Here is a 26,875-nt window from a genome sequence, read left to right as displayed (position 1 = left end):
ATACCCAGATTCCAGACCACCCGACAGAGATGAAATCAAGCGCCACATTACCCGTCTCAAAAATAACAAAGCGCCGGGGGAAGACTCAGTAGTAGCAGAACTATGGAAATATGCCCCAGAAGAATCACTTGATATCTTGAAAAAGCAAATAGAAGAAATTTGGAACAAGGAGACCCTACCCGAAGATTGGAAAATAATTTTGATCCATCCATTACACAAAAAAGGCAGCATGAAGGACATCAACAACTACAGAGGAATATCTTTGCTACCCGTAACTTACAAAATTCTATCACTTGCCATCCTGGAGCGTTTGGAAGCACAAGTCGAACATCAAATAGGTGAATACCAAGGAGGGTTCAGAAAACGTCGCTCAACAGCTGAACAGATCCAAAATCTCAAAACAATCATCAGATATTGTACACTAAGGTCCAAGCATTATGTGTCTGTCTTTGTGGACTTTGAGAAAGCGTACGACTCCATTGACCGGGAAGTCCTGCTAAACATCTTAAATGAATTTGGAGTTGATTTGAAACTGCTGGCATTAATTAGAGCCACCCTGACCGATACAGAATCAAAGGTGAAGTTCCACAGATGTCTCTCGCATTCCTTTGACATCAAAACAGGAGTCTGACAAGGTGATGGGCTATCCCCGATACTCTTCAACTGTGTTCTTGAAAAGATCATCAGAACCTGGCGGGTGAGATTACAAGAAACCAACTACAGTCCATTGAGAATAGGAACCAAATCCAAGGGGATCGCAACAGACTGCTTAGCATTTGCCGATGATATTGCTGTTCTCTCAAACGACATAGAAACCGCTAGAGCTCAAGTTGGAATTTTAAGGGAAATTGCCGAAAAAACTGGTTTGCAGATATCGTTTGAGAAAACAGAAGTAATGACTAACATCAAAGAGGCTCCACCAAATCTCCATACAAAATACGGAGACATCACCCAAGTAGACAAATTCAAATACCTGGGTGAGATCATCATGAAAAATGGACTGGACAAAGAAGCACTTCAGGAGCGAGTACGCAAACTGGAAATAGCCTACCAAACATCCTGCACAATCTACAACAAAAAATGCCTTTCCCAAAACACCAAGATACGTCACTATGAAACGGTTCTGAAGCCAGTAGTTCTATATGGAGCCGAAACCCTGTCTCTAAATGCCAACAAAGGACTCCTTGAAGAACTGGAGAAAAGAGAACGCAAAATTGTGAGAGGAATCTTGAGATGAAAGTACAGAAATGGAATCCATCAAAAGAGATCCAACAAGGATGTCTACAGCAAAATAGAGAAAATTACCGACACAATCAGAAGCAGACGGACACGATTTTATGGTCATCTGAAAAGAATGGACGGAAGAAAGTTAACTAAAGAAATCTTTCACTTTTTTGATCCAAACCCCAAAACCACAATGCCCTGGTTTAGAAATACCAAAGAAGACCTGCAAATGCTACATATCTCAGCTGAAGACGCCCTTAACAGAGATCTCTTCCGCAAGAAAATATTGACAAATATTGACGAACGGGCTAAACCGAGACGAGCAACTGAAGAGAAGACACGGTGCCCCTTGGACAGAGGAGCGTAAGCAGGCCCACTCACAAAGAATGAGGGAAATTTGGGCTCTAAAGAAGGCCAAGTTCAGTGTCAAATGCAACAAGACTTAACGTGGTCCTTGATGGCCCCAGCGAATTATTATATATATAATAATAATAATAATAATATTTGCTACCATTGTGCAACCACATTGTTACACACCAACACAAATTGACGCAAAGGGACATGATAATAACATGCACGAAATTAAAAACCGTACTTACATTAAGCACAGAAAACAATAACGAACAGGTTAACCAACATGACGGCTAAGAAAGGATAGTTGGAACCATATCCAGGCAGTGAAAAGGTATTGGCAATGCTGAAGAAGCGAAATCAATGGTGATTCCAATTCAATAAGTTTACTTAACAATTTAGATGAAAATTAGAGTGCAAATAATCAAAAAAAATACACTTTTAAAAATTGAAAATGGTTTCCAAGAATAATAATAATTAACCCGGCGGGCAGAATTTCACTAATTTAACCTTAGGCCGGAACATCTCAAACAATGTTCCACTGTTCATGGCCAAACATTTAAATCGCATAATACTGACGGAAAGAAAAAGGAAAGTAACGTTATACAGTCATAAGAATCTACATGTAAGAAAGGGGAACAACATTAAAGATATTTATCCTAGTGCAGGGCACCTTTAGGAGGCAGCCCCCACAAAAACACTTATGAGAAAGAGTGACCATCCTAAATGTGAATACACTAAGATGACGCAGAATAACATTATACAATCATAAGGATATACACGTAAGAAAGGAAATACAACCTTTAAAAAGATTATCTTGGTGCAGAGCACCTTCAGTAGACAGTCCCCTCAAAAACACTTCTGAGAAAATGTGCCCGTCATAAATGTTAATACTCAAAGATGACGCAGAATAAATGAGACAGCCCCAAGGGGAAAGTTACACTTTACGATTACATCGAGAGGCGTTGAATATCTAATTTACAAAACCAAAGAAATGGGAACTGTCTCTTAACACAAATCTGATATGACTTGCCAGAAGGCTGTCATTTTAAGAAAAATTTGGCGACTGAAGGAAAAACGGGTAGGCTGTTGGAGGGGCCAAGAAGACCCGTCACCTTGAGAAGACAACCTCTCCCTTCAGCGGTCAAAACAGAAAGACGGCTCAGCAGAGCTTGGCGTTAGCCATGAACTTTTTTTTCAGAAATTAGGAAATCGTAAAACAACCAATGAGCGTCCGTATTTTCCTTCTTCAGCCAGTCACAACAAATTTTATAATGACCAGTAGGGGCCCAGGAATAAAATCTGATAAAGAACATCGAGTAGCATCCAGAAACTTCGAAATTGATGCAATATGATGAAACCGGAAACTCCAGGAAACATCACATCCCGATCTAGCGTGTGTATTACAGTGTGTTTAATAATCATTACATCTTACTTCAATTTTTCACGACAACCAAACAATCTTGAAGCCATATCAAAATTAAATAATTCCAAAATTCATACCCAAAAGAATACAAACAATAAATAAATACATGCTATAAAATTCCCCAGTCTTTCAATTCCAAATAATCACTACAGGAAGCTACCTTCAGATTGGACAAAAGCAGTATTTGCTCCTACCTATAAACAAGGGAACTGGAAGGATTGCAACAGCTATCGAGGTATCTCATTGATTAGTATACCAGGCAAAGAATTCACTGGCACCTTGGAAGGGAGGGTGTGATCAGTGTTTGAGGGGAAGTTTACCATGCAGCAGTTATCATCTCTAGCACAGCTTCTACAATTTTATCGCTGTCCTTCCGACCATTTAAAATAAGGCTAACACACATAGCCAACATTGGAAACAATCTTCGAGAACGGGACCGGTAAATTGAGAATGCAGCTATTCTAAAATTTTAAATTCTACAGCGTTTTTCCTTCATGTGTCACATTCATTTCACCTGGCATGTTGTCTCCTCTCAAACTTGGATTCTCAAGCTTTTTCATTCTCCTCCTAGCCATTTGTGGTGATTGTGACTCTACAAAGACAGGCTGTCAGTTCTGAATTTTCAACACAGTTTTTTGTCCTGTTTTTGAATTATATCAAACTGCAAAGTTTTTAGACCAAGAAGTCCGCAGCCTCACTATAAGCACTTTATTGTTTGTTTCCGTCTGTATCCTTTGTTTTCATTTCTTGTCTTCTTAGGTTTAACACATTTTTTAGATTTAATTATGTATAATATTAACCTTTTTTCACTGAATTTGTCTCAACGAATTATTCATTGCACCATCTAATGATGGAAATGTTGTATATTCTATTGTTTTTTATTTCCATCATATCTCTCTTGTTTTTCATTTGTTCTTTCTTTGTGTTTTTATCACATTTTTAGCTTGTATTATGTAAATTAACTTTAACTGCGCTTATTTCATTGAAGAGGCTCAAACAATCTTAATCTATGAGTCATGTGAGCATTTTTCAGGCTTGTAAGTCGTGGTCCAGGAGTGTGTGAATGTCCCAACGTTTCACCGAAGACTACGTTCGGCATTGTCAAGGGTTAGGCATAGATATCAAGGATAATTAAATAAAAAAAACACCTAAAAACCAACTAATTAGTTAAAAAGGTCCCAAACCTTGACCTAAAGGTTGTTTACAGGCTGAAGATGCCCAAAATAATGGGTGAAACATGTACCTGACCAAATGAGTCTACATAAAATCATGTAGATAATAACCACATTAAACGTGGAAAGTATTGAATAGGTGGTTTTTTATTTAATTATCCTTGATATCTATGCCTAACGTCATCTTCAATACGGAACAATAATGAGAGTTGTTACTTGTAAATTGTCAAGGGTTCCGACGGACTTAGGTAGCTGCGAAGCTCTCAGTGGAATGAAGTGCTGTTGTAATTCCACCTCATTATATAGTGCAGGATACGGCATGCTGCTCGCCTATTGGCCGCCATGGCCCTTGACAGTGCTGAATGCAGTCTTCGGTGAAACATTGGGACATTCACACACTCCTGGACCATGGCCCACAAGCCCGGAAAACGCTGACATTATTTGTAACGCCAGCCGTGAAAGCCTCAGTTGCTACATGTTATCTATGAGCTTCATATCTGTATTGATGTTTCACACAAATGCAAAGAGGAGAACAATTCCACCTAATCAGTACTTGTTTATTGTTGTTATTAAAAATGCAGGACCGGTTTCGACCCTGGCGGGTCATCCTCAGCTGACCACACACATACATATACAGTAACACATCATGCAATTGCAGACATTGCCATATCTAAAAAGGAATATCATGTGATGATAACATGTCAAGTTGTACTCGTGAGTATGGCATTCGTCAAATTGGAAATTAAGTAGGGTATGTGTTATCATTTATCTAGGTGACATGCGTGAATGCACATCTATAAGAAGTGAATATTCCTGTAACTTAAAAGTAACTTATAAGTATGCTTAAAATAAAAACATCATATGCATAAAGCACTTTCATGCTTGTAAATGTTTGAGTTTATGGCTTGCACTGTTTCTTGATTCTTCAGTTTGACAACCTTAATTAAGTCTTATTGTCCATAACTGTACATTATATTAAAAAGTCAATGGCTTGAATTGTGATGAGTTACACTTTAAAAAGTACCAATTTCTTGTGTTGCTGGCAATTCTTGTCGATATTATGATGCCAATTTTAAGTTAATGGTTAATAAACATGCGGAAATGAAGAATAATTGGGCAGCTGCAAGAAAATACTGTATAACTGAAGCCATGTTACACATTAACGTGAAGACAAGGATAGCTTAAAAATGCACACTACACAAAAAAAATGCATTTAGCAGCCCGCAACAAGGATGCTTTAAAGAAGTCCAAGATGTAATTGTGAGGTATGTGCGTGGAAAACGGCGCAATAAAATAGTTGACCTTCAACGTCCGCATCTTTATTGTACATCGCTAGCAGCTGAAGTCGGCCAAAGCCGGCAAGCGAGACGTGCATAACTCGCAGAAATATAGAATAATTGTTCGGTGTTGGCATGAAGACAAGGATAGTCTAAAAATGACTACTGTACGAGAAAGGAATTCATATTATTTAACAACGCACTTTTTAAGCCTGATTTGATTTAAGGAAAAAGTGGGTGTCGTCTTGGATTAGGAGAAATATGATAATTCTAGTATCTACTGTACAGTGCCATTGAAGACATTGTTAAATCTTGAGAAGCAACAGACAAGGGCATGCTTGCATCTGGCCTATTCATAGATCTGAAAAAAGCATTTGACACAGTGAATCATATTCTCTTCCTTCAGAAATTAGAAGCAGCAAGTGTTAGAGGTACTGCTCTTATCTGGTTCAAAAACTGGTTGGAAAATCAATCTCCATCACTTAACAATGAAAACTGAAGAAGCTTTAGCATCTCAAACTTCAAATGACTCTCCTTGAAAATTAAATGTTCTTGGGTTAGACAGTTTTTCCTTTGGACTCATCAGTTTGTTCATTGTATGAATGAAGAGAGGATTACTCGAAAGATCTCAATTGGCATACCAAAGGGTACTGCACCGGGTGAGTTGGCCGTGCGGTTAGGGGCGTGCTGCAGAGAGCTTGCACCTGTGAGATAGTGGGTTCGAACCCCTCTGTTGGCAGCCCTAAAAATGGTTTTTCCTTGGTTTCCCAATTTCACACCAGGCAAATGTTCGGGCTGTGCCTTAATTACGGCCACGGCCGCTTCCTTCCCACTCCTAGATCTTTCCTATCCCATCATCTCCATAAGACCTATCTGTGTCGGTGCAACGTAAAGCCAGTTGTAAAAAGAAAAAGAAAGGGTACTCTATTAGGACCTTTCTCTTTTTAACCCGATGAGTGCTACGCCCGCCTATAGACTGGCTGACGCGGCCGGTCCACCAGTGTTACGCCCGTCTATAGATGGTGCGCGAGAATTTTAATTTTTTTTAGTTTCCCGTTTTACTTTCAAGTGCGAATTTGATCTCTGACATGTTCTGCCATCTGTTGGGCATTTCGTAGAACTAATTGATCAGAGATTATAGCTTAGGGAAGAAACTTACAGAGCTTTTTGTAGACGTCTGTGGAGTTCATCTGTAATGTAAAGAAACATGGCGGATCAATCTATTTGCTCTTGTAGTGATGTTATTTCCGATCACAGAATATTTCAGTTATTAAGCACAGCGGAAAGTAAGTATGGAGATGATAATTTTAAGGAATTGTTAAGCGATTTTGAAAGTGAGAGTGATAGAGAGTGTGCTGAAAATATTGTATGTAAGAGAGAAACACAGCGCCCTTATAAACGAAAGAAGAAAAACACGGTGAGTACAAAAGCTATTTTATCACTATTTTCGTGGTGGGCGGATTACTTTTCTTCACCAGAGTTTCAAGTAATTGTGACAGGCTCTGAGGGCCAAGTAGTGTTTGATGACGACCTGAAAATCATTGATTTTTAGAAACTTTTTTTACCAGTGGACTTGGTACAGATAGTTGAACAAATCGGCATCACAAAAAACCAGTAGAAAACATTTAACTATTACCTTATTCCAGGTTTGGAAATGATTTTAAAATATCATCTTATATACTTCTAAGAAGTTACATGTATTAACTGCCTACAGAGTTTAGGAAATAATATTATTTTGGGCTCTTTACTTTGTATAAAGATAATGCACGCATGGGCACATTAGTGTAATTTTGTTTTCTCTCAAAATAATATTGAACATAAGTGTAGGATTTCCCATTTGCATTTAGATTTATAATCAACCAACATTTATAAACATTTTAAACTAATCACCCCACTGATAAGTTAAGAATTGAGGTTTCTACAAAAAAATTTACATACGAATGAAAAAACTCAGCACTGAGGTACCAAACAGTCAACTGGTAACCCAGCACTTAAAAGGTTAATATACATTAATACTATTTGTTGTTTAAATTTGAAATGTAGACTATACGCTAATGATACTAATACCATATTTACGCAAATAATCCCCGCATATTTTTTTAAACAAATCGAGGCACGAAATTGGGTTGTGGGTTTTATTTGCATCGAGGTTGGCAACACGCTCCTGGATCACCTAGTTTTTTATGTTGGGTGTACAGTTACGCTTCGTATAACCGCAGATGGAGTAAAACTGTCCCCATATGTCATATTTAAACGGAAAACTATTCAGGCTTTTAATTATAAACTGCCTTTACATTTTAAAAATTGTATTTTACAGAGTAATTTAAATTCCAAATTTCTCTGCATCACGATAGAACGCGTCTTACGGAACGTGCGGAGGTAGCTTTCTGCACTTTCACTCACTCTGGTGTGTTTCATAGTTGCTAAGTTCAAGTGAAATCGTATGTTCTGTTGTATTCAGTGTTTTAAGGAAAACCACAATATCATGTAGCAGGCAATGTGCGGAGAAGCAGAATCCGCAAAGACTGGCGATGCCGACAGCAGGCGAAAAAGAGAGGCTCATAATTATAATCAGTTCGTATGTAGTGAGCAATACTGTCAGTGTCGATGAAACTGCATTAATTTTTTTATCTATTCTTTACTGCTGAGCTTATGGTTTTAAAGGACATGGGGTCGCCGTTCTGTATTACAATGCAAACGGAAGCGAAAGTCTTCCTCCCTTCGTCATAGGAAAGTTGGATAAGTCACAATGTTTTAAGGGTGTTGGGCACTTTCCGTGCAAGTACAAAGCATCTAAAAATGCAAACAGTACAGTAAACCAGAAAATAAAAAACTTGCACATGGGAGCCAGCATAATTTGTCCTCGTCTTTTTTCCTTTCATTGCGTGAGGTTATGTTTGTAGTGAGTTATCCAAGTGCATTATTTGAATAATGTAAATGCATCTTGTTGGATACATTTTGGAAATATGTTTTTTCCATGGCATTTGAAAGGTTGAAACTGTGAATCAATGTTAATTGCAAGCAGTAGTGGGTATCAGAATATTTTGTGATGCGACAAGAGATGGCATTTGTGAATTGCGAGTTGGCGGTTAATTCGAAATCGCGTAATAATGTGGTTTTACTGTATCGCAAAACTAACATCCGAGTTTGCCAGTGTGTCTGTTTCAAGTGTTTACATTGCACGAAAATAATTATCCAACACCGGTCGTGTTACCATCTGAGTTAAAAGAGACCACATGTGAGAAGTGTTTTAGACTTGGAGTGTGACAAATTTGTAATTTAGGAGAGGATTCTAGTGATGCAAGAGACAATGTACCTTCCGATGTACAAGGAATTGAGCCTATTGCAAGTTCAGATTAATGAAAAACCTGTCACGTAAGTAGGCCTACTTGCTAATTTTCATGGCATTTTATAGCAGTGATGATGTATTATCATCATCTCAGGGAAAGCAGCTATGTCCTTAAATTAACATGTTCATATTTGCGTAAAGAACATGTAAACCTCGCAGAATGATATGAAGTGTCTGTTAATACCTATGTTACTCTTTCGATGGAAGGAATTTTAGTTCATTTCATTTCTTTCTTTCAAAATGCGCCTTCCTAAAATTAGGGTGCGGGGATTATTTGTGCAAAGACGGTATTTTCTACATTGGTAATTCCTGTCATGACATTGAACACAAAATGCAGCACAATGTTACCACAATTCAATGTTGGCTGCATGAAAATTGATTTGCAAGTTACAAAATTATAAAATTGATTAACAAGCAAAGTGGCAATGACAAATAAAATTATAAAATTGATTAACAAACAAACTGGCAATGACAAATTCTCTTGTTTTACACAGACCTTCATACAACCTTCCTTTGAACATATCATTGTCACTCTATGGCCGGTACATAATTCGTGTAAAGTCTACAAGATTTCTTTTATTAATTATGGCTGAATCACTCTGTTGGAATAACCATATTAAGGCCATTTGTGATGAAATTATTCCTGTTATAGGTATCTTGGGCACGCTGAAATACAAGGTAATCTGTGTACTGCTGAAAATTATTTACCATGCACTTACTGAGAATCATCTCACTTTTATGATCCATATCTGAGCATGTAGCAGGAAGGAACAATTTAGAAAAAATGATCTCTCTCATAAGAGCATTGAAAGTCCTTTTCAACCTACCCATGATGACTCCAACGGCACATTTGTACAAATATTGTATCATCCTATCGCTCACTCTTCTCTGTCAAAAAGCTTCAGCTATCGTGGTGTATAAGCTAAAGCATACATTTATATACTCTCATACTTCCTGTAGTGCTAAGTCAGATATCCATATATACTACACTACATGTGCTTCAAAAATTCATTTTCACAAATTCACACTTGTAAGTTTGGTACAAATTCCTTATGGAATTACACTGTACATATTTTTAGTAGACTCCCTGAAGGTACATTGTTTACTTTCGTTTGTGATTTGTTAACTACCTCATGCCAGGCACATTTTGCATATAATTTAGATTATATGTGCTTTATAATTGAATGTATGTACTGTACCATTACAAGCTTAAGCTCAGTTGGCCTTGAAGCAAATAAATAAATAAATTAATTAATTAAATAAATAAATAAATAAATAAATAAAATATATAAATAAAATATATAAATAAATAACTTTAACTATGTCTTGCCAGTATCAGCAAATCTAGGTTGGAAAATATGCTGTTATCTCAGTATCATCATTGAATAAGAACAGAAATGCAGGGAAATACAGCCTCTTCGGTTAAACACTGAACATTCTTAAGCCCTGGAATAGATCTTGTTAATTTTGCTTCTAGTTCTTCTGATGACGTGTATCAGTGTGAATAGCTAGGAAGTCAGATTCACGAAAGAAAAAGAAGGAAACTTCAGAATTTCCCTGCGTTTGATTTTACCTTAATCCTATAGGTGGGAGCTGAGAAATAACACTTTTAATCTATAGCGTACTGCTACTTGGAGAGAAGCAAATGAGTCGTCGACTTCCCTCGCGGCCCACCAATCCCATGCTCGGGTCCTCTTTTGGTTTCTTGCTAATAGTAGCAGTTGCATTTGTTACTTTCTTGTATGCCACTTGCTGCAAAGCCATCCAGAGTATTTTAGCTCCCCACCATGTTTCGAGATATTCGTACTAAATGGAGCCGCCAGTACTAATGTTTCTTGCCAATAGTGATGTTACATGCCCACTTTCAGAGATGTTTGTGGGTTGATGGTTTCTCTACACTCTGCTCTCTTCTTTTTGTAGATATTCAACTTCTGTCAACAAATCAACAGAAATCATCACATTCCTAAATAACTAAAAAAAATGATATAGTCCCCAGATAGTTTCCACTGTTCATCAGTTGTAAAAATGGCCACAACATTAATTTCTACACATGCAAATCTGGTGTCAAAAGCTATCGCATGATAAGAACAAGGGATAATTGACAAAACTTGCCAAAATCTGTTCAGTTAAAGATTCACAATCATGGGTTCACAGTTGACTATGATATTTATTTAAATACCCTGTTCATCATCCTAGAATATTCCAGGTGCACAATGGAGCACGAGATCCAGTTATGGTTGCTACATACATAATCTTTATATCACATCATAAACAAAAAAATATTAATAAACCATAAATTAAGGCCACAGCTGCTTCATTCCCACTCTCCTTCCCACTCCTAGGCCTTTCCTGTCCCATCCCATAAGACCTATTTGTGTCAGTGCAACATAAAGCAAATTGTAAAAATAAATATAGGCTTGTAAAAATAAAAAGAGGCAGATCACTTGATTCCTACACATTTAGATTATCAAATTCAACTCTTAAACTGTCAAGCTGAACAAGATTATGTATGCATTAACTCAATAAAACATTGTGAATTTCATCAAACCCTAACTACAACATTAATTCTGCAAATAGCTATCGTGGGAGTGAGATACGTTTAAATGTCGGGCTGAGTGGCTCAGACGGTTGAGACATTGGCCTTCTGAACCCAACCTAGCAGGTTTGATCCTGGCTCAGTCTGGTGGTATTTGAAGGTGCTCAGATACGTCAGCCTTATGTTGGTAGATTTACTGGCATGTAAAAGAACTCCAAACTCCTGCAGGACTACATTCCGGCACTTGCCGTCTCCAAAAACCATAAGTTAGTGGGATTTAAAGCTATTATTATTATTATTATTATTATTATTATTGGTACATTTATACTTGTTTTTTTCTTTTACTTGCCTTCACATGTGACACCAATACTTTTTCTGACAATGAAATCCAATGCTGTTCTTCTTAATATAAATTAATCAAAACAATAACAAAAATGCAAATAATAAGACAATCCAATACTAATCTAGTAAAGCTTGAGTAGGGGTATTTTACCATATTTACCAATTGGAGATAAACCTCATTGGTATCCTGTAACAACAACAAAAAATACTCACTGAAGAAAAAACCACACAAAAATAAAGTAAAAATAGCTTCTTGCAGTATCTTCTGAAAAAAGAATGACATGACCGTACATCAAACTAGTCCAGTAACAAACAAACAAAATGAGCTCTGCATGGTTACTTAAACCTGAAAGAAAAGAACAAAAGAAATGTATACACCTTAACCATGGTGAACAGGCATCTCAAATATAGCTAAGTGTCTGGTGGTCCATGTTTCCCGACTGTCTCACATCGATGTTCCAAAATATGACCACACATCAACTGTACACGTAATGTAGATACAGTACGACAGTAAAATAGCTGTGAATGAATGAACAGTATGATGACCCCTACATAATTCTTGACCATCTCAATTACTGTGCTGGGCCATTCATTAATTTCTTCCACACAAGTAATTGTGTCTCCTAAAATACAACCTATCTCAGTAACTTCAACCAATGATACACTTTGTGACGGATGACTCCAACGGCTGGATCCATAACCTATCTCAAATAACACGGGCACGTGAAATATCTAATCAACTATTTAATGGCACTAAAATAATGTGAAACAACGCAAACTAATGCGTCTGACTCCATGCGACAACATTATTGAAGATCCCTGGTGTCATACATATATATATATGATTAATCCTTCTATATATCTTTTTATTTTTAAGACTTGTCATCCCTGATGTGACCGTGCAACATTTTTAATATCATTTTCCTCGCTTCAGTTACTAATTATGTTCACCGAAAACACTATATTTGCCGTACCAATCATTGTATTGCCATTCATATTGTGACGACTTTCACCCTATATTAATTATCATACAACCACAATATCTCATACAGATCAGCATAATTAGCATTTCGAGGATGTTATCACACATGCATAACTGATGTTCCTTCTTATCAGTGGAGTCAGGCCTAAAATATGATTAACTTCAGAAGGTATGGGCCTCAATATATGTCGCTTACAAACAGTAGCAGTTTATATATCACCTAACTTGCCCTCTATGTATATAGGGTTGAAATATGCTTATATGATGAGCTACAATTGCCCGAAACTTATATTTCTCAGACGTTTAATAAACTGATTTTAGCCTCAGTTATCCCCAAACAACTATAACATTCACGTGTGTCTCTAGGTAATATTATGATGACTATTTCCACATTGTGATTATTATTATTATTATTATTATTATTATTATTATTATTATTATTATTATTATTTCTAAAATCTTTCAAAGATTTAACTTTTTCAATAAATGTTTCTACATGGTCATCACCGTAAGAAACCATTCAAATGAGAATCATATCAGCTCATGGACACTCCGAAAACCATGGTACCACCCGCTCATGTCATGTATCTCTCTGGCTCCATGGCTAAATGGTTAGCGTGCTGGCCTTTGGTCACAGGGGTCCCGGGTTAGATTCCTGGCAGGGTTGGGAATTTTAACCATAATTGGTTAATTTCACTGGCACGGGGGCTGTGTGTATGTGTCGTCTTCATCATCAATTCATCCTCATCACGACGCGCATGTCGCCTACGGATGTCAAATTGAAAGACCTGCATCTGGCGAGTCGAACTTGTCCTCGGACACTCCCGGCACTAAAAGACATACGCCATTTCGTTTCATTTTTATTCCTAATCTAACTACTAGGTTAACTACGGGAAATATGCTACAGGAAAATACTAATAGGAATCGTTGCAGTCTGTTACGGGATCATTATTTACCAGAAAAAGTAATCCTTTCACTTACCTTTCATCTTCGCACCATTTTATTCAGTATTGGTTAGGTACAGACACCTGCCATGACTCCCAGTTTCCTTTGCATGTGAGCATTGCATGTTATGGGGCATAATATTAATATACATCATTTGGATTGAAGTACCTTTAACTAAAAACCACACATTTAATTTTACATAACACGTTTATGTAACCTTCATAAGTATTTTGCTTGGAGACACTCGCCTTTGGTTCTAGAGGCACATCGTAGCTTACAACTAACCATACGCTAGCAATGACTAGATAAACTATTTTACGTATGATAATTTACCCTCATTAATCTCTTAACACAATCATCATAACATTTCTTCTCGCAGTTCAAACGTTACACATTTGTAATTAACATTTCATTCCTTGCCCCCTCTAATAAAATGCTTGAGTAGACAGATTGGCATTCCATTCAACAATGCACATTATCACGTTGGTTCAAGATGTCTTCCACAGTGTAAGTTTACACCCGTACTCTTCGGCGTTCCCAAGTAAAGTATATCTTGAAAGAAGACAGATGTCCAATCCGCGAAACATGTAGAGCAATTGACGTATAGTCATTGACATATCTTTACAAAACATGCTGTAATGCTCTAAAATTCCTTCTTTTAAATATAATCCAATAAAACCACATTCATGTTTCTTCTTCTTCTGTGAATCTGTCTTGAGACAAGTATCAACTGGACAGCCTCCATGATTCTCTGTCCTGAGCATCTTGCTTCAGTTGTTCATAGCTTCTCCCTTGTTTGACACCTCTTACCATTCCAAACCACCTTCTTTCTCGTCCTTTTCTTCCATCTGAGATTTCCCTCCATCACCCTCTGTTATGAATGAATAAATACTCCCCATTCAAAATGGTGCACCCCATGTGGGTGGGGGACGCAGACGAAGAATACACCCATGGTATCCCCTGCCTGTTGTAAGAGGCAAAAGGGGCGACCAAGTGATGATTGTATTACAACCATGAAACTACTTGTGATTTGTACCACCACGCAGGGAACACCATGGGTCGCTTTTACTTGCATGTAGTACTACTATATTAGGTACCAAATAGGTTTGTGATAAGCAGCAACAGAGTGCGTTGCTGGCTTCTACAGTACCTGTGATTAGTACCACTTTGGGAGCGACACCATGGTTCTGGCTTGCCTATGGTTAGTACCCACTATATGAGGAACACCACGGGATAGTGCGGGTCCCTATGGTTATTACACTTATGTGATGAACACCATAGGTTTGCGTTGCCTGTAAATGGCGCCGCAATGTGCGAAACACCGTAGGTCTGTATTCCATGTGCAAATTTCTTTACCTGTGAGTAGTACCATACTGTGTGAAATGCTGCGAGTCTACGCTACTTTAGATTAGTACTGCAACATGGCAAATACCATGGTTCTACTTTCCTAGCGATAAGTACCATTATGAGGGACCGATGACTTGGATTTTGGACCCCTTTAGACTAAAAGCATCATCGATTCAGTATAATGCTATAGACACAGTTCCTTGGTCAGTAATACTATTGTTTCACATCAATTTCTGTGAATGCGAGACATTGCGGGTCGGATCCACTTTTTGTTTTAAATTCATATCCATCCATTCATTCTTCATCCTCATGTTTTGAATTCTGGTCAGTGGAAGATTTTGTACTTTTAATTTATCATTCTATTTCGTCTCGTTTCGTACCATTAGGGGCCGATGACCTAGATGTTAGGCCCCTTTAAATAACAAGCATCATCATCATCAAAATCGTGCATCATCGTTTGCCACTTCCTAATGTAGAGAATACGCAATCCATCTACCGCTATTCTCTTGGCTTCGACCATTTAATTCCAATTAATACAATTGGTCACAAGACCTCGCCCCAAACTATTATTTCTCCCAGTGTGAGTAAAATGATGTATAGCCTATACTGTAGTGTCTTCTCCCTTTATGTTAAATACTGATTTCTATTCAATTTTATCCTTGCATAATAAATAAATAAATAAATAAATGCATACATACATACATACATACATACATACATACATACATACATACATACATACAGTAAAACCTCGATTATCCGCTCTAATGCCTGGGAGGGACTGAACGGTTAATTTAAAAACCAGATAATCCATGCTACTAATTTTAATGGACTTTAAAGTACATAAAATGCATACCGTATAACCTTAAAATGCAGTGCATTAAACCCTCTTTAAAACCAAAATGTAGTCAAAGCTAAAACAATACATACTAAATATTCACCTAAATTACCAGCACACCATAATTAATTTACCTGGTGTCATTTCAGCTGCTTTAAAAAAATCGGTTACTTTTTTTTCTGCACTCTCCTACAACTTATTTTCTGAGCTTTCTTACAAGAATGTCTGAAAAATCCATACCGTCCTCTTTCTCCAAGAATTCCATTAACGGTTTAAGCAGGCTCCAGTGCAGTCTGAAGCGGTACGGGATTGTTTGTGCCACACACTCTTCTTCCTCATGACCTTCACTTTCTCTCGTCACTTCGCAGCTGACTGGCTGAGTTCCCGTTCGCGCTTTTATTTACTATTTTGTCATCAGTTAAAATGTGATGCCCAGGCAATACATCGTCAGTATGAAGCCACTCCTCAACGTTACTTTCACCCACTTCTCCAAAATGAATGTTATTTTCAATAGTCTTCAGGATATCTTTGATCATCAATCCCTCATTTTCATCTTCATCAGTGAACCGATGAAAATCGTTGGCGAGCTCTTTGACATCAACATACAATTTTCTCCACGATCGAGTGATGTTCTGAGCGGTTACTAGATCCCATGATTTCTGCTCATGATGCAGAGCTTCTTTAAGATATAGTTTTTTCCAAAACTCAACCATCGATGTTTCTTTGGAAAGTAAGAGGCCTAGCAATTCCCGCTTATAATGCGCCTTAAAGGTTGCGATGACGCCTTTGTCCATTGGCTGAATTAATGAAGTTACATTAGGTGGCAAATAGGAAACAAAAATGTTTCCATCCTCTGATTTCAACTCTGTATCAACAGGGTGAGAGGGTGCATTATCAAGGAAAAGGACGTCCTTTAATGGCAAGCCTTTGGGCGCTAAGAAATCTCGAACCCGCAGAACGAACTAATTACAGAACCAAGTCCTGAAAGTATTGTGTGTCATCCATGCAGATTTGTTATGACAATTTACTGGGAAATATTTCATCACTGTTCCTTTGAAAGAACGCAGATTTTTTGCTTTACCAACAACAGCTAATTTTAATTTATGGTCGCCACTAGCATTCGCACAGCACTAGATGGTAACATGCTCTTTACTAGATCTGTGACCAGGAGCTGATTTCTCTTCAGCAGCTGCTAGTGTTTTACTGGGTAAGCACTTCCAATAAAGTCCAGTTTCATCAGCATTGTTCACTTGACTTTGAACAAAATTGTATCTCTCAATTATGCGCTTAAACTCGTATCTAAAGTTTTCTGCTGCACTGCTGTCACCACTTAGTTTTCCTCCTTCGATGTTTAATTCTCGAATGCCATGTCTGTCCTCAAATCTCTGTAGCCAACCATTGGACGCTGGTGAGAACACTGAGAGCCCCATCTTTTTGTGAAAATTTTGTGCCTGCCTTAAAGATGATGCTTTCATTGTTTTTCTTTTAGTGGGTCCATGTGAAATGTCAGAACTGGCCACAAACTTTAACACTTTGTCTTTATTCTTCATTAGGTCCCACACTGTTGTCACACCCACACCAAACACTGCTGATAAATTTGAGATTAGTTCACCTTTCTTTAGCCGTTTGATTATATTTTATTATTGTATGGTTAAAACTACCAGTTTTCTTTTTACTGCGCAGATTTCAATCTCAACATTTCTTGGCTGTTAGAACAGAAAATAAATGTTCAACTTTATCAGTCACTCTCACATTTCCTTACTTCACAATACAGTACAGAATGTAGCCTACCTGTCTGCTAATAGCGGAGGTTGACTATGACGGACCGCTAGGCTGGTTTCCGATTCCTGTGCATTGTGAAATATTTACGATGCAGGAGCCTGTGGTAAAAATATTTAACCTTGAGAGAGAACAGTATAAAAGATCTACGTTCGGTACTCGGATATGTTACTTGCTACCAAATAAGTTGTTGGTATCATTCTGAAGTAGAAATGACAAGCATACCCTACTCTACGCTCCGTGGCCTGGGAGAGGGCACATTACAGTACGTTATTCATCAACAATGGAATGGATAATAAAGTTTGTGACTGTTGAATTTGAAAACACCCCTCTTCCTTCGTAACAGCTCAAAGTTGAATAATTTTACACAGCATAAAATTACGAAGTAAGAAAAAGTTGAAATCATGTCTCCAGTGCCGATTGCCGGTCTATGCGCATGTACATACAGTAATTACTGTACATTAGATTGTGGACTCAGGAGTCGGAGAGTCAATATACAGTCGCTCCAAAACAGAATACTGTATCAAGATACCTTGATGTCAAGAGCCGGGCTGAGTGGCTCAGACGGTTGAGGCAATGTCCTTGTGACCCTAACTTGGCAGGTTTGATCCTAGCTTAGTCCGGTGGTATTTGAAGGTGCTCGAGTACATCAGCCTCATGTCAGTAGATTTACTGGCATGTAAAAGAACTCCTGTGAGACAAAATTTCAGCACCTTGGTGTCTCCGAAAACCGTCGAAGTGGTTAGTGGGACGTAAAACCAATAACATTATTATTATTATTATTATTATTATTATTATTATTATTATTATTATTATTGACATTGAGAGTGTGCGACTGTACATTGCTTTTTTTAAAAATCGTGAATTTTTTTCCCCGTGATGGATAATCCGCAGAACGGTTAATCGAGGGACGGATAATCAAGGTTTTACTGTAGTCAGAAATTCAAAAGTTGCATTTCCTTCTGGACAGAACCAACACAAAAATACCAATGTTTAACAATTCTACACACACAACTCTTTATTTTATTTATATGGATGCTGTGATATTAGATTTGATTGTTATGTACTCTTAAGTTTGTTGTCATGTGAGAGCACTAATTCTTTTTCTACCATGGTTTGTTTAGTATCTAGATCGAACCAATCCAATGGATAGGCATGTTGAGGTAATGGCAGATATTGCAGGAATCAGTAACAGTCCTATTGCAGCTCAGATGTTCGGCAATGCTGGGAAGGAACACATGGAGAAATTTGGAACTAAGGAGGAACATCTTGCCAAAATAGCTTATAAAAACCACAAGCATTCAGTAAATAATCCGTGAGTAAATACTAATGTTATATATTTAAATAGTTAGTCATAATTATCATCTTCCTAATCATCATCGTCATCGATATTGTTCCTCTTTTTCGTCCTCATTTGTATTTACATGTAGCTGAGACATATGATTCTATAAATTTTCTGTTTTTGTTATAGTGGTTTGGACCTGGATAAATACATGCATTTTCTAGCTTCTTTATATGTGACGCTCTCCAGGAAACCATACCTTAAGTCGGTAAACCGCATTTTGGGTTTATTTTATATTTTGTTAGAAGAAAAATTTTCATTCATTTTTGTGAAAAAACTGATCACTTTATGTAACTTTGAAGTTGTAAGACAGAATTTATTGAGTTTTGAGAAAATAGATTGGAAAATGGGGTATAGTACTCCGATAATATATTAAGGATTAAAGAAAATCTGACTTCACTGGATAAAGGAATATCAGCTTTGCATACTAAAATAATTTTCGTAAATACTTAGGAGTTTTATTCTCCGGAAATTAAATATGTAAACATGTTCAAACTTTGAAAAAGTCGAAAAGGAAATTTTGGTTTTGCAACAATCACATATGCAAAAGTTCTGTTTTTAGATGTAAAAATAAGATAAGGTTCCAATTATTATTATTATTATTATTATTATTATTATTATTATTATTATTATTATTATTATTATTATTATTATTATTATAGTAGTAATGATAATAATAATAATAATAATAAAATTAATAATAATGTTGGATATTTTAAAAGATCGTCCTGAAACTACACACAATCGGTATCCAATTAATGATTGATAATGTACATTACTAACCTATTTTGTATCATGTAATAAAAAGACTGAATTGTTGCTAATTTTTCTGGAATGTTCTAAATTACGTGTGGCTTTTCCTTTTGCGAACACAATCAATCTCGCTACTTGGCCCAGGTACAGCGGTCTTAATGTCACCCGGCCGTTGGCACAGTAAATCCCCTGTTTAGTCTGTGCGGTGCTATCGAGTTGTCAGACAGATATTTTGTTCTTTCTGCAGTCATGGCTTTTACTTCCAACTTCTTAGTTAAGTTCTGAGGAAGATTATCTGCCTCGCTGATTTTCACAATTACAGTTGGACAGTCCAGTTTTTGTTGACATGTAAAGACCCTGGATATATTCTTTTTTTCATAGTAACATTACTGAAAGATGTGATCTAAGGAACTCTTTTCCAACCATGTTGCCAGTCGTACATATATATTAACAGTTCGACAGTTCTTTTTCCTATGACAGCTTTGTTAAGTTTTGACTCAGCGGAGCTATTTTAAATGACTGTGAGAATATCTCATGTGGTACTTCCTTTTCATGAGACCAAAAGTACAGTCACAAAAAACATTTGTAACACCAACTGGCAGGAAAGAAATTGTTATTTCTTCCGGCAAACTTGACATAACTCTTCACATGATGTTATTTTTTATTTTGTGCGACACACTTGTCAGCATGAAGAAACAAATCAAAACTCTGAGCAGTTTCTCTGCAGGCCTTAGTTAAAATTACCAGTTATAAAATATGCCACCAAATGGATGTCTATAATTGTAACTGTACATTATCTTGATGCACAAGCTCAATATTTCATATTTTGGTACCAAAAGACAATGCAGTAACTTAATTTAAGAATCTATACCATACAGTAAGTCGCCAATGTTAAATTCCCTTTACGACTTAAGATGTGGTTTTGTTAGTCCGCACAGCTTGCTTTCCAGGTTATTTTGAAGACTTTTCCATATGGTCATGTTACTGTCACTCCTTCATCGCATAGTTCAAGGATCTGGCTAACAGTTGGCAGTAAAATCTAAAAATCTATATTTCTTGTCTTTCCTGCCTTATTGCTTCGTAGCGTAAAATTTTTGTCATGCAACTTAAGGTATGGTTTCCTGGAGAGTGTTACATATTCATAATTGTCTTTTCAGATCCTGGCTTAAAATAAAAGGTAGTATTAGACTGTACAAAACGGATCAAATATTCTTGATTCATACTTTGTGCCAGTTTCTGAAATGAACCTCTCGTGCTCATCTGAATAGTTTTGCTATCATGCATACTCCTCTACTGTTTTGAAATTTAATTTCATGTATCAGTAAACTGTTGTAGAAATGCCGATGTATTTGTAGCAATTCTTTCTGGACAAAGTGTAACCATAAAAAGTATCGGTATACAGTAAAATTCCGCTGTAGCGAGAATTCATAACAGCGAAAATTTTACTCGCTATATCGGATTGTCGTTATATTCGATTTTTTGTTAAAGTCATGGAAAAAACTCATACACGTTAAAATCGGTATGAAACAGCAATCAGTTTGTTCAAAACTTGTGTTTTCGCGGATGATATCCACACTACGGCCTACTTGTTTGTTATTTTTCGAAATCCTATCCTTCGTGAAAGTGTGTTTAATTTCATCCAAGGCGACCCTGAATGTAGTACGACCCCCACGTTTTGCTTCAAAAAAATGTAATCAGTCTTAAAAAGTACTTTGTAAAATCATATAATTGCCTTTCTTGTACAGTACGCATTTTTAGACTTTACCTTCGCGCCAACGCCAAACATTGGCTTTAGTTATGCCGTATTTTTTGCGGCTGCACAATTATTCTTTATTTTCGTGGGTTTAATAACCATTAACTTAAAATTGGAATCATAATATCAAAGAGAACCCTCTGATAATTTGCCGGCAATCTCTATTCCACATGTGTCTACAATACGACGATCCATCAGGAAAATGTTCTTACTTTCTATAAAATTGTTACTTGTACTCAGCATCAGCTACAACCGGCGGCTACTCGCGCGCCTCGCTTGCCGGGTTCGGCCAACTTCATTGGCTAGCGATGTATAGGCCTAATTGCGGACGTTGAAACTCAACGAACAAGTTTACTGCGCCGTGATATGGCCGTTCCACCCTTGTGTTTTTCATGCACATACCTCACAATTTAGTCTTCAATTTCTTTAAAGCGTCCTTTGTGCGAGCTACTGAATGCATTTTTTTGTATAGTACGCATTTTTTAGCTGTCTTTGTCTTCACGCTAATGCCAAATATTGGCTTTAGTTAGGTCTATGCCGTATTTTCTTGCGGTTGCACAATTATTCTACATTTCCGAGTGTTTAATAAACATTAACTGAAAATTTGCATCATAATATCGACAAGAACCCGTTGAAAATTTGCTGGCAATATCTGTTCCACTTATCTTTACAATACGACGATCTATCACAAAAATATTCCTGCTATCTATAAAACTTAATTTTACTAAGCGTCAGGTACAGTAGATGCATTATAACTCTCCCACTGAGCCGTGGCTTTTCTAAGAATTCAAAGGCTCGCATGTTTTGATGCCATTCTGCAGAGTTGGGAAACATTTTTGTAGGATGTAATAGAACGTCATTCACTCTTCACTATTTCCAGAGATCCAGTGACGTTACACAGAGGCACTGTACAGCCAGTTACTGCGGGTAGCGATGTATAATAAAGAGGCGGTCGTATATAGTCAATGAGTTTTGTTTGTGTGCGCGCGGGGTTGAAAGAGGCGGCGTGGTTACCGCGGTAGTTGCCAGTGGTGTTCATTACTGTTAGGTCGCGAATGCAAGACGACCCTTGATTTTTCACACGAGATTCTGAAGGAAAAAAACGTTGTCTTGGATTCAGAGAAATACAATATTCCAGAGGCTTCTGTGGGAAACATTTTGTTTTTCTTCTTCAAACAGTGTCGGCTAACCTAACCGTATATGTATCATGAAAACATTTCAAACGCATGTAGAGAAGTTATAACCTCCTCGCTAAAAATTTACATGGGAATAGCCTTTCCAAAATTTAACTTGACGTGAAAATATACATTAACTATCCTCTGAAATCAGTGATGTACCCTGCCATATCTCGAGGTGTATCAAATTCTTATTTAATTTCAATATATAACATTAAAATTAATTTCAATATATAACATTAAAATGAAGAGATCGTTTACTTCAGCCTTTATTTGTAATGAGTTAACAACTGCTATCAGCCACATTATTTATGCAGTTACAGTATTATGAAAATGTGTTATCCTTTTTCATTTCAAATTTTGTTTAGGGAACAGCAGTCGATGGTTATTACTAATAGACTCCTCGCAAATGCACGTAGTAAGAAAACTATACCGTACCAAAGATGATCGATCACATTTTGTGGCGAACATTTCAGTTTCCTTATTGAAACAGCGTCACCTATCCTTACTTAATCATACTGTTCGTATGATGAAAACAAACTTCAAGTGCTAGTAGAGAAATTATAAACTTCTCGCTGTAAATTTACGTGATAATAGCCTTTCCGTAATTTAACCAGGCGTGAGAAAATATGAACTAACCCCTAAAATCAATGATGCACTCTGCCATCTCTAGAGGTGTATCCCATTCTTACTTAATTGCAGTATTTAGCATTGAAATTATGAGCTCGTTTATTCAGCCTTTATTTTTAACGAGTTAACAACTGTTATTAGACACGTTATTTATGTATTTATTACGAAAACATGTTCTCTTTCTTTTCAAATTTTATTTACACAACAGCAGTCGACGGGTATTACTAACCAACTCCAACATCACCTTCGAATGTCGACTAGAGAGCTCTCTAGTGGACATAGCAAGTTTATCGATCGCACGTAACATAATCGCTCGTGTGCATGAATATCAGTAATGGAAAAAATCGCGCGCACTTAATTGCTCATAATAATGGATCCGTCAGTAATAGGGCTTTCACTGTAACCGAAGGACAATACACAGTTTAATTTAGGAATTTTGAAGGGACAGACAAAATTTTGTTATAACGGGGTTCTTGTTATATTACATGTAATAAATCTCATTGTAGACCGTATTGGTTATCAGATAATAAACATTAAAATAAGAACAATAATATACACCACCTTTCCAATACTTATCAGTCCTTATATTTAGGATACAAACATTACACTGGTGTTATAAGCTGGGACATGTTTCGCTTAACTGTCGTAAGCATCCTCAGCCAAAATAAACCTTAGCCTAAAATTTGCGCAGGGCTCCGAACCTAATGACCTTAAAGTTGTGCTATCCTACTTTGTGTGCTGTTTATACTGACTTTACAGTTTTGGTGAACGTACCTTTTCATCTCTACTCTGCATATGTTTTTGTGTTTAATCTTTCACTCCCTCCCGCTGATATTCGTCTGGTCGCCATGTTTGATGCTCACCTGTTTACTGCGCTGACGTCATACGTCACCTGCTCAGATTTGTCACAAGACATTCTCTAGAATGATCTCTCCGCCTATATATTCTCGCCACCCCGCCTATTTCGGCAGGTGGAATCGTGAACTGGAAAACAGCACAAGACCTCGTCGAGGCATGAGATTTTCTCTGCCCATCACTTCGTTGCTGCTACCCTGAGGTGAGAGATATGGAGACTTTCTTATTCAAATTTTATTGCTAACCATTCTTTTCTACGGGCATCTTGGCGGGAGTTGGGGGAGTGATCTACGCTTTGTGGACAATCAAGACATTTATGCTAAGAACTTGCCTTTATGTGTGTCAAATTGCTACCCTAGACCTGGATGGCCGTCTACCATATCCTCTATCTGACGTACACTTTGCGTTGTGTTCTTTGGTATCCTCTTTCTCCCATCCTGACCCTTGTTACCATAGGTTGTACTAGCTTTGTATCTCGTATAAGATTTCCCGTCATATTTCACATTTTTATGTGTACTTGTATTATTATGGAATGTGTGATCCTAAGCATGTACTATGATCCCTTGGAACTACTTTCCTATTAATGTTTTACATTTACGGCACACTCATGTTATTATGGAACTTGTTATAATCATCATACATTCTAAGCATGTGCTATGATCCCTTTGATCAACTTTTCTCACGTTTTATTTTAACGAATTTTCCTGTAACCTATTTCTTTTTAAAAAAAATGTACTTGGTGTTGTTCATAACGTTCTTCCTCTATATCACATATTTATCCGTCAGTGCATTTATTTAGCACATGTTTACCCTTATTGTTGCTGTTAGGTTTACTTATTATATTTGGAAAATATATTATTCATCAAAAAGTTTTTAAATATATTAACTTACTTGAAGTTGGTACCCCTGTTAATTAGCAGCCATGTTTTCAGAATTCATGTATATCGTAAATTTACTGATATCTATTTGTACATTCCATTCTCATTGTACAGTTTTTTTAAAATCTGTAGTCTATTCCTCTTGTATTGTTTATGATCTGTGTTAATATACAATTATTTGTACATTCCATTTTCTCAATCTTGCCAGGCAGTAATTAATCTCTATTTCTACTGTAAAGTTTCTTCTATTTATTAAAAAAAATATATATAGTCCTGCCAATTGTCTTTGCTGCAGTATATATTATCTTTCTGCTGGTTCGAAAAGAAAAATAAATAAATATATATGTTATTTTTGAAAACCCTATTATCTTCTTTCACCCTTATGCTTATCGGTCCTGAGGGTCCTCATTTTATGAGCCCCTTTTACTATTCCACTGCGCACTGATATACATTCACTGGGACTTTATTGATAATTAGTCTTAATTTACATTCGCGTCATCTCCTTGGTGACGTTACTAATTCATAGCATGATGTTGTTTATACATGTCCCTAAAATTAAGACGTAACAAAGTATATGGTTCCCTGAGATCCGACGTTGACATTAGAGACAATCAGTAGCCTTAAAATTAGTGTGAAAACTTTCAACAATGTTCGACATAGCTAAGAGTAAAAACACCACTCGTATTGATGGAGGTTAAAACATAAAACATAACTTAGAGCTGATAGTGAAGTATCTGCTCTCCGCCCAAGCAAGCACACCGGTACAACACATGTAGCAATGGGCAGACGATTACCAAACCTCCTCAAGCGGCTAAGGTGACCAGTCACTGCTCTTCCAACATAAGGGGTAAGCGGTCTTAGACTCTAATTTTTTGGACACTAATTTTCAAGGCACTGAGTACATCTTTTCTCTTTCATTCTCAGACTTCAATTCATGCTCATTGTGTCTTATTTTCTCCATCTATGACTTTGTTGAACTCCCAGTAGAAATTCGAGGACACCTGTTTTCGATTTTAACCTGTGTTTAAAGGAACTGGATATTTGCTTCTACATATACGCAGTTTCAGGCGTGATCAATCCTGTCATATGTTACTACTCCTTTAGTCATCTGACTCGTTGGCTGAATGGTCAGCATACTGGCCTTCGGTTCAGAGGGTCCCGGGTTCGATTCCCGGCCGGGTCGGGGATTTTAACCTTCATTGGTTAATTCCAGTGGCCCGGGGGCTGGGTGTTTGTTCTGTCCCCCACATCCCTGCAACTCACACACCACACATAACACTATCCTCCACCACAATAACACGCAGTTACATGGCAGATGCCGCCCACCCTCATCGGAGGGTCTGCCTTACAAGGGCTGCACTCGGCTAGAAATAGCCACACGAAATTAATTAAACTCCTTTAGTCAACTGCTATATGTGATTTTTTTTCATCTGACTCGCATGTCTCTGCAATGGAACAGGATTTTAACTAGTGTCTATTCTAATTACCTTCTTCATTCCATCGAACATAAAATAATTTTTATGTATAAACATTTTTATTGATTGACTGATAGCAATATGATATCCTGTATGATTTTATTTACTTCACTATCAGCTCTAAGTTGTGTTAGGGAACAATGTACTTTAAGGTCACTAGGTTCGGGCCCTGACCAAACTTTAGGCTAAGGGTTTTTTTGGCTGAGGATGCTTACGACAGTTAAGCGAAACATGTCCCAACTTATAACACCAGTGTAATATTTGTATCCTAAATATAGAACTGATAAGTATTGGAAAGGTGGTGTATAATATTGTTCTTGTTTTAATGTTTATAATTCTCGTTATATGCCTTTCTCGCTAGCGGTCTTCTACTGTATACAGAGATGTGAGAAAATAAAATCTAATGAGTTTGGAGAATGTCATAGTTGATTCTTTGCACATCTTAC

At 37.1% G+C, this 26,875-nt stretch overlaps 1 protein-coding gene across 1 annotated transcript in view; it reads left to right on the top strand.

The window, feature by feature from the left end:
* Nucleotides 1-26,875, top strand: part of ScpX (Sterol carrier protein X-related thiolase) — a 242,404-nt gene that overhangs the window by 108,632 nt on the left and 106,897 nt on the right. The window contains exon 4 of the mRNA XM_067140605.2: nucleotides 18,693-18,883. Within this exon, the coding sequence (XP_066996706.1) occupies nucleotides 18,693-18,883 (191 nt within the window). The remainder of the gene's footprint in view (nucleotides 1-18,692; nucleotides 18,884-26,875) is intronic.

The sequence above is a fragment of the Anabrus simplex genome, chromosome 2, assembly GCF_040414725.1.
Source record: "Anabrus simplex isolate iqAnaSimp1 chromosome 2, ASM4041472v1, whole genome shotgun sequence".
Lineage (NCBI taxonomy): Eukaryota > Metazoa > Arthropoda > Insecta > Orthoptera > Tettigoniidae > Anabrus > Anabrus simplex.
This window is presented reverse-complemented; position numbering and strand designations above follow the sequence as displayed.